Source organism: Phalaenopsis equestris, unplaced genomic scaffold (assembly GCF_001263595.1).
Source record: "Phalaenopsis equestris unplaced genomic scaffold, ASM126359v1 Scaffold218946, whole genome shotgun sequence".
Classification (NCBI taxonomy): domain Eukaryota; kingdom Viridiplantae; phylum Streptophyta; class Magnoliopsida; order Asparagales; family Orchidaceae; genus Phalaenopsis; species Phalaenopsis equestris.
Window position 1 is genome coordinate 701,811 of NW_018237354.1, and position 10,286 is coordinate 712,096.

Sequence of the window (10,286 nt, forward strand, 5' to 3'; positions counted from 1 at the left end):
CCTATTTAATTCTTTGTATTAAATAGGGGAACTTGTCGGCAAATAAAATGGTTTCGCAGACCCAAACGGATGTCATATCTTTCTTAGTTTATTTGATTGAGCCTCATCCTCAAGTCTTGTGTTTATCCCTCGGGATAGATACAGGATTTGAGGTAGAGCGCTCTTTCATTTAAATTTGTGAAAAATATGAGGTCAGTTTGATTCCATATTTTTCTAAAATTATATATATATATGTAAATTAAAAAAGTCCTTCCGAAGCGGGCGACGGGATTTCGATTCCGGCGGCCGACAGCTTCTTACGGGCGACCCCCAAACGCAACTTCCCCCTTTTAAACGCCGACAACGCGAGGGTGCGGGCTCGCGCGCACACACACACATATTGGTTTTGCATCCATCTTATACCAACGACAAACCCCACTAATGGCCTTTAAAAAAAAATGAAGGTAAAGAGATGTTAAATGGCCACACAGGTAAAAAAATTGCATCAAAACAACTCCGCTAATTTTTCTATACATAGAGTTGATACACTATATAGGCTCGTAACCAACCCAAATAATCAAATGATATATATGCTATTTCTACTTGTTATATACTGTGATACGAGCATGTATCCCACATCAAGTAAAAAGAATCTATATTAGAAAAAAATTGCAAAAATTTAAAAATATTGCATTATATAAACTATCAAGGAAAAAAAATAACAATTTGACATGAAATGGTCACTTAAAAAAACCTGAGCAATAGTAGAGGAACATTACAAGAACAAGAAGATCAATCACAATGTACAACATAGAGTTGCCTATTGATATGAGGATGTTTCACTAATGCTCGTTAAAATAAGGAAATTGAAAAAACATGGCCACGAGAAAGTATCTATTTATTGATAAAGTAGTGTCGGTGCTTATAATTCTACTAAACAAAATTTGTAATAAGAAAAATTTAAAGAAGAAAAACTCCCTGAACTTTTTTTCACCATTTTTCATTGAAATGATTAATTAAATAATGACATTCAAAATTTTAAACAACTATGATAATCAAAACCACCATGGATGAGCTAAAGTAATTCAAAATGAATTTATAAGTGGCACGGGTGAAATAAAGATGGATTGTTGCACAACCAACACTTGGTTGTTTCTACTAAATCTATGTATTAGATCGGACTACAACTCCTTGAATGAATGAGTCTAGCAGAAATGTTATCACTAAATCGTCAAAGTGGATAATCTCAAGTCCATTAAATAGTCTCGTACCAGACAGCCAGCCTTTTAGTTGTAAAATGAACAAGGGAATATTTTATTAAAAAAAAATATATCTGAACTATAGATTAGAGATTGTTCTTCAATTGAGATTCATTATTTACAAAACATTATTTTTTTTCCACATGCATGTAGAACTATGTCATTATCACTCATAATAGAAGTACTTATTACAACAAATCTTACAAATCCCATCTAAAAGGTGGCATGAATAAACAATCATTGTAATAAAACACTTGAAGATTTAAGAAAGCCTATGAGAAGTAAAGCACCATCACAACTAGAACTTAATCAAACTTCAGATCATGTTATACTGCATGAATACCAGTTTGAGGAGGTGAACCAAGTTTTAGAACCAAGTGTTGTAGCTTGGTGAATAGTAAGTCTAACCATGGAAGTGAATTAAGTTATTGAAAAATTGTAAGTATTAATTGCTCCGTTTGATTAAGAAACTTAAAAATTATTACAAGCCTAGAAATTAATCCTAAAATACTCATGATATGACTTACAAATTTTATCTTTTTGGTTGTTTAAAAAAGCATTCTAAGTTGTATTTGATTTATATACATGGTTTGGAACTAGGAGATAAACATTAAGCTTCATATCTTATAATCTTAAATAATGTGCCAAATTAGCCTTCCAAAGCAAAACCTTTAACTTTAATTATAATAACTTCATGTTGTATTTTCATTTATATACAAGATTTGAAACTAGGAGATGAGTGTTTAGCTTCATATCTTATAATCTCAAATAATGTATAAAATTAATCATCCAAAGCAATAACATTTTTGTTACTTGATTTTTACAACTCCCTCAATATCTCCCTCCAAATTACAAATTATGTCAAATATTTTCATCAAATGAATTGCAAATGCTATGTTTATCGTTTTTCTGAAATTTGTCTCCTTCCCACAAATTTAGAAGTTGTTTAGTTGGATGAATTTATAGCGTAAAGTAAACAGAATACAAGAGTTTTCAAAATTTTGACATTTTATTAGATAAAATTGAAATGCACTATAATTTTTTTGTAAATTTAGAATTTATATTGCAATTCAAAACTGTTGTATTCCAAATTCACCAAATTTGGCCAACTTACAAAACAACGACAAACTGCATCCTAGGGTTGTAAATGAATTGAGCATTTGACAAGCTACTCATGGCTCGACATGATTATAGCTCATTTACGATCATTTAATTAAGTAACCGAACAAGCATGAATAGTATTTTAGATACTCAATTATTAAATTAATAAGCTTGAACACTTTGTTGTTTTATTCGTTTAAGATCGTGAACAATATTGTTTAAAGCTCATAAACAAACTCATTAAGATGATGAATTAAAGCTCAATGGTGGCTTAAATCAAATATAAATTATAATTAAATTATAATTTAATTTACATAAAGTATGGTTTAAAAAACTTTAAAAATCAAATTATTTTATATTATTAAATAATAAGTAATTTAAATTATTAAATAAAAATAATATATCCAAAACATTCATTCAGTCATTTATTCACTTCATCAGTAATAGGGTCATTTAAGCTTTCACGTGAAACATTTAAGCCTTTTACATTTTATCCTTTTAGTTTGGCATCAAAAAATACATGTATTATGGTTGTTCGGATGAAGAGACATCACACCATGCTCCGAACATTTCAAACATCACATGGGCATGTTGGCTTGAATGAGTGGGGCTTTCATCTGTTTAATAGACTTTTAAAATAAAAATTTTAATTTTCTAAACACAACTAGATTATTTTGATTTGTTAAAGTTTAATAAGTCATTATTTATTTACATCCATAATTAGATCGAGCTTGGCTCAGTAAGGTTGAACAAGCTACACAATTAAAGCTATGTAAAATAAAGATTGGACAACAACGAATCAAAAATGAACCAAGCTTGAATAGCATCCTAAAATATCCTAAAAGGTTGGATCAAGCTCAAGCCGATCTTGAATAAGTTTTTAGTAAATGAGCTTGAACTTGAACAGGTTTCTACATGGCTAAACTCAGTTAGTTTATAGCCATATTGTAGCCCTTGTCGTTGTCACCCCTGTCTCCCCACACACACACACACACCCCCCCCCCCGCCCACCCTACAACCACCCCCGCTCTATCATGGCCTCCCCCGGCCACCACTGTTATCTGCATCAATGTCAACTATGTAAACAATGGTTTTATTTTTCTTCAGAACAAAAATAGAAAAGTAAAATCCTGAATTTATTTTACACTGAATCAAACAAGTTCAAATTATTTCAAATATAATACATTTCAATCATAGCATTTCTTTATAGCAAACCAAACCATCTTTTAAGGCATCTTAATAACATAAACACCTCCCTCCTTCATTATGTATTTTGTGCTACTAAATTACAGATGCATGTTTGTATGCCTCTCCCTCCTCCCTGCCACTATAATTAATCCACCACAATAACATATGTATGTTTGTAAGCTCCATTCATCTCTCCTTTCTCTATTTTACGTAACTAGAGCATCTGCAGGTTGTATGTCTCTCTCTCTCTCTCTCTCTCTCCCCCCCCCCCTCCCTCTCTGCTCCCTCCCTTGATGAACTTTTTAACCCTCTATGAGCTTATTTTACTGATTTCGTTTGATGGACTTATGCTATCTACATCCCCCAAGCGTTTTACTCTTTTTTTCTAACAAAAGGTATAAGCATAAACAAGGAAAACACTATAAACTAAGAAGCTTGCGAAAAATACCCAGATTTTATATAAAACCGATAATCAATAAACAGTAATCAAAATAGATTTCTTCGAATCCAAAGCAAAAGAGAATTTACAAAGTCAAAATTTGAACATAAACTTAATTCTTAAAAAAACAAAAAAAAAAATGTACTTCCTCACTAGAATGAAATCAAGATTTTCATTAGTAAATCGGTCGTGTAAAAAATAAAATTTGAATGGTTTCTCCAAATATGAATTGGAAAGGAGAATAACCAAAACATTGAGGAAAAATAAGGCCAAGCCCTCACCAGAGAGAGATGGATCACTGAAGAACTTGTGGGTATAGGAGTCCGCATCAACAGCGCAGAGAGCATGGCGGCAATTCTGGCAGACCCACCTTGGGAGATTTGGATCCACCGGGAAGCTCCTTCCCTTCCCACCTTTGACTTCCCCTTTCATTTATCTTTTCAACGGGTTTATGCGTCCCCCTCTGTTACGTGATAGAGTAGGATGTCCCAGAAGATGTTAAACAATCCTCCTTTGGCTTTCAATAACCAATTTTCGGGAGAATGAGAAGTTGTGACTGCAAGAAACGATGAAATCACCGAAGCTTAACAGTATAAAAATAGTTAAACGAAAGTAGTCACATAAACTTATGTAATTCAATATGTCGAGAGATCTGCCATTATTTAGCTCTATCAAGTAACGAATTTCTGTATAATAAGTATATTTGCGATTCCCCTAAAAAGAAGCATTTAAAAAGATGTTGAATCTCCAAACTGTAATATGGTATACTTGAATCAACCATAAGCCCAAAATTGAAGATTTGCAAACTTAAACATGAGGGGGAATGCTAAAGCTTGAATCTCCTAAAAAGCAGAAATTCTGTTTGGGCGTGAACAGGATAACTGAACCTCAACGGAATGCTTTATGGCTTTAAGCGGGAATTAACCTAAATCCACCAACCAGCAAAAATAACATTTTAAATCCTCCCCTTTTTCCTCTGTTTTGCCTTAAATCCGGGATTTCGTAAATCCGAGGAATGGGTTGAAAGACGAGTATTACCTTCCTTCCTCAATGATTTCGGGTAGGAGCAGAGCTGAAGGAGGAGAAAGATGAGAATTTTCAATGTCTTAGGGTTTACGGTCTAGGGTATTGCGTGGGTTCGGTCACGAAGGTGACGGTTTGGGCGAACCGGGAGAGCGAGGGACGGGACGATATGCGAAGGTTTGGGGCAGGACAGCGAAGGGAAAGATCCGTTTCTCACTTGTATTTTCAGGGGTTTTTACATAATTTTCATCTAAAACGCCAATTGATAGCATATTATTAATACAAAAATTCAAGTAATTTAAAAAGTGTTTCTACCTATTATTGTGAGAGTAATTAGAAGTTTTCTGAAACATATTGAATTTTATATGTGATATATTAAGAATTTTCTTAAAATAGTTAAACATTTATGTCATCTCTTAGAAAAGGACATTCTATTTAATTTTGACCATATATGTCTACATGTCTTTAATAATACAAAAAAAAGAAGTTAGTAATTACTTTTATTATTATATCACTTGATTGGGGAAAACCATTTGAGTTAATGTGCGATGCAAGTGAGTAGTGACTATGTTATCGGGACAGTATTAGGACAACAGCTTGATAAGATGCTTAAAACTATATACTATATCAATAAAACTCTTAATTAAGTTCAAATTAATTATACTACTACTGAGAAGTAGCTATTGGCTATAGTATATGTTTTTGATAAATTTTGGACTTATTTGATTGAAACAAAATAAATTGTTGATATTGGCACTATTCGATATCTGATGTCAAAAATGGACGTCAAACCGAAATTGATTAGATGAATTCTTTTGATGCAAGAATTTTATTTCGAAGTGGTGGATAGGAAATGTACAAAGAATCAAGTAGCAGACCATTTATCAAGACTAGATCAGGGGAATTCATATGATTATGAAGATGAGATCAATGATAATTTTCCGGATGAAAAAATGTTTGTTATTACTAAATGACATATTCCATGGTATGCTAACATAAAAAAATTTATAGTTAGTGATATTATGTCATGTGGTCTGGCATACCATCAACAAAAGAAATTCATCCATGACGCTAGATATTACTTTTGGGACAACTCATACCCTTATAAAAAATGTAAGAATCACGTGATTAAGAGATGTTACTTGTAGAAGAAACCCTTGAAAGTATTAAGAAAGGTCTTGATTCAAAGTTTGGAGGAGATTTTGGAGTTAATAGAATGTGAACAGATGTATTAAAACTTGTGATAGATGTCAAAGAGCATGTAATATTTCTAAGTGTGATAAAATGCCCCTTAATTTTACTTGGAGATTGAAAATTTTTTTGTTTGAGATTTAGACTTTATGGGTGCCTTGTACCATCTTTAGGGAATTTATATATTTTGTTAGTTGTGGACTATGTCTTAAAATGAATTGACGTTGTCTCTTTCAAATTGTGATGCTCAAAATGCTGCAAAATTCTTAAAAAGAGATATATTTAGTGGATTTGGTATGCTTAGAGTGATCATTACTGATTAGATGACGCATTTAGGAATAGAAAAATTGAGACATTAAGGACTAAGTATGGAATTAAACATAGAATTGTCACAACATATCATCCTCAAACGAGTAATATAACCAAAGTATTTAACAGAGAAATCAAAAGGATTTTAGAAAAAACTGTTAATCATAATACAAAGGATTGGTCTTTCAAATTAGATGATGCATTATGGGTTTATAGGACTGCTTATAAAACACTTATATGAATGTCTTCATATAGGCTCATATTTGATAAAGCTTGTCAGTTACCAGAATAATTAGAACACAAAGCTTATTTGGGTATTAAAGAGTTCAATTACAATTTGAAGGATGCTGGTGAGAAAAGATTACCACAGTTAAATGAATTTGATGAAATTAAACAAGATCTTATGAAATGTGAGAATTTATAAAGAGAAAATAAAAGAGTGGCAGAATAAAACTATTTTTAGGAATGATTTTGAGCATGAATAGGAGGTTTTATTGTATAATACACAATTGGCATTATTTCTCAGAAAACTTAAGTCAAGTGGTCTGAACCATTTGTTGTGGTAAAAGTTTATCCTTTCGGTGTAATTGATATTAAAGATCTTAAGAGTGGTTGGGTATTTAAAGTGAATGGACAGAGACTTAAACCCTACTTAGAAGGAAAGAGACAGATGATAAATGAGATTTTAATGTTGGATCAACTTGAGTAAATATCTGGATTCGTCTGGCTGAGGACGTTAAATCAAGTGTTTCTTAGGAAATGACCTAAGTTTGTATTTGTGTTTGTGGTTGTTGTTTGTTATTGTGTGAATTGTTTGTATTTGTGTGTTAATGATTAGGTTTGTAGTGCTTTGACTTTATTAATATAGTGTGAACTGGAAGAAAGTGAATCCTTATTCTTCTCATTGTACTTAATTTTAGTATGTCTTTTTTCATAGTAAAATCAACCAAGTATGCTACACCCTAGTTCTCAATCAAACATAAGGATTTATGATCCGCTGGTTCAGTGCTGATAATATAATTTTATCTGTTTATAGCGGCTACTTCTAGTGATGTAGGCATTACTAATTTTAAAATGTATTTTCTAATTATTGAATTCAAAAATTCACTAGGTTAAAAATGTAATTGCACGTATCGTTCAAGTAATATATGAATTTCTCTAGTTCAAAGTATCGATCCCACAGGGAATGAAAATTTTTTTTATAGACTTACTAATACTCTACTTAAACTACATGTAACTTATCTGGAAATGAATATCAAAATTATGCTTTAGAAGGAGTACTAATACCTACTAATTCTATTTATAAACTTAACGAAAATGTTAAGTGTTTCTAAACTAGCTTTATGTAGAAGAGTTCAAAGTATATGGAAGTCTTTCTCCTTGCAGTGAGATTATAATCAATGTAGGAATCAAATGTTTATAAATTTAAATGTAGGTTTGTGTCAAATAGGAGTATACTTAATCTTTACCCTCTTTTGAGTGCATAAAAAACATTGTCTAACCTGGAGTTAAGTTCCTAAATCCTTGGTTATGTTGGGTAGATTCTAGCCTGTCGCCCTAGAGTGCCTATGTAAGCCCTCAATTTAGCTAACTTAGCTTTAAGTTCCAAAACCTAGATCAAATTGCTTTAGGTTGTAGCCTGTTAACTTAGAATCAACAATTTATACCCGTCCAAACTTATCTCGCTATTTATTTGCACTCACCCTAAAATTAATTTTTCTTCATTCTAAAGGTTAGTGTAGTAATTACTAATTGAGGAAAAGCATAGCCCTTCTGGGTCATTACGTTTTCACAATATTTTTTAACTTATGAATTGGTCAAATTGAATAAGTAAATTAACCATAAACTAATATACTAACACAATATTGAAATTAAAGCAATTCTAAATAATTATAATCATTTGCAAATGATTATTTCTTATCACAAGGGAAAGATAAAGAAAACTACTCAGATTTCATGGGAAAAATATAACAACACATGAATTGATATTTAAAATAAGGTTTACAAAATAAATTTTAACAAAATTTAAACAAAACTACAAAACTCTTATCTCAAACTCCTCCTCAAGAAAATCTCCTTAAGTTCCTTTGAAGAATTCTCAACTTTCCTTACAATTTCACTTGAATATCACTCAGAAATGCGGTGAATGAAAGAAATCTCCAACTTTTTCCTTCTCCTGCACCCCAAACACTTAGAAATCTTCACCTTTAATGTCATCTACATCCTCCTCACTGCAATAGACACACCCCCCACTAGAAGAGACACACCTCCCACACACACCTTTGAAATTTCGTCCAAAATGCTTAAAAAAATGTCATATCAGTTTCTGGCGCCAAGGTGCCCAACTGTAGCTCCTAAGCACCAGACTTCTCAATAAATAAATTAACTGCCTGAGACCTAGGCGCCAGAAAAAAATTATCTTCTTTGCTCCATTTTTGCTCCATTTGTTCCAATTTCTTAACTTCTTATACCTATAATAAAAAATATAAAATACCTTCCATAAAAGTGCAATATCACTAAAAATGAGCATTAAATATATATAAAAAATAGTACATTTTTGGCCATGTCAATTTACAGGAGACATGTTGAGTTTAAGAATAGGATACATCCATCTTAACTCTTTATTTCTTATTTTTTACCCCGTTCATCTATTATGATGGTTTGGTAGACCAACTATCAGAGGGGCATGTAAATGATTTTTTCATTGAACTGACAGAGGTGCATACTTTATTGGACAATATAGTGCTTAAAGGTTGGCAACACATAAGCAAATCGTAAAGGTGCTATGTGGATCACAATATCTTTACCAAAAGTTTGTATAAGCACCCAACAGTCATATAGAAGGAGAATTTGTTGGAGATTTTGAAGTAGAGAAGGGAGATGTGATGAGAAGGGGGATGAGTGCTCCTCATTTATCTTTAGCATAAGATAATGTAGATGTGCTTAATGTGTGTGTTTAAGGACTTGAGGAGGATCAAAAATTGCAAATTAAGAAATCACGACCAAATCTAGGTCAGACACATGGGCTTAATAGGTAGTTGTAACCACCATGAACAAAAATTATCATGAAAGGATGTGTCTCTTGGGAAAATACATCGAATTAAGACACATTTTGAAGAGATCCCAAGGCACCTCTTGAAAAACTATAAAAGAAAGAAGAGAGGACTTAGAAAAGAGTCCTGAAAAGGTCCAAAAAAGTGTGAATCCTGAAATTATTGACAAGTTTTGAAAGTTCTTCTCTAGGCAGTTAGTTCGGAGAGATTTTTAGAAACCACTTTTTATTTACTTTATCCTTTTTGTTATTTTATTTTGAGTGATTGTAAAAGAGAAGAGATTCAAAGGAACCTCAAGATTTTGGTGGAGGACTTGAGATAAGTTTTTATCTTTTTGTTTTTATACTACTTTTGGTTTTAATTGAGACTTGTTGTTGGTTTGACAATAATTTCTTCTTTCAAACTAAAGTGTGTTTTTGTTTCCTCCATGGATTCTAAGTAGTTTTCTTTATCTTTCTTCTTAAAATGATAAGTAATTAAGTTTTGAATGGAAGTTGTAGAGAGTATTGATCTTTAATGATGGAAGAAGTTGTGATGATTTAAATCCATGCAGTTCATTTACTGTTAAAATTTGTTGTGAGAACATGTAAGAACCGGGTTGGTATTGTCTCAGTCAACAATTGGAAAGAATCACATGAGGTTGTATGAATGAGAATGTAGTTTATATGATTGAGTGCAAATAAATAGGGAAATATTCATTGATGGGTGTAGAGTTAGAGGACTTTAAAGTGAGAGGTTAAAGCC

The 10,286-nt window shown here is 32.0% G+C and overlaps 1 protein-coding gene across 4 annotated transcripts in view; it reads right to left on the reverse strand.

Annotated features, from left to right (window-relative positions):
* Positions 1 to 5,215, reverse strand: part of LOC110037354 (beclin-1-like protein) — a 26,364-nt gene extending 21,149 nt beyond the window's left edge. For 2 of the 4 annotated variants that reach the window (XM_020741982.1, XM_020741984.1), the window contains exons 1-2: positions 5,005 to 5,213; positions 4,248 to 4,522 (exon numbers count right to left, since the gene is read on the reverse strand). In XM_020741982.1, coding sequence (XP_020597641.1) covers positions 4,248 to 4,398 — 151 coding nt within the window. In that variant the 5' untranslated portion in view covers positions 4,399 to 4,522; positions 5,005 to 5,213. Of the gene's footprint in view, positions 1 to 4,247; positions 4,523 to 5,004 lie in introns of those variants that run through there. The other 2 variants (XM_020741983.1, XM_020741985.1) reach the window with 2 other exon arrangements.
* Positions 5,216 to 10,286: the final 5,071 nt, after the last annotated feature.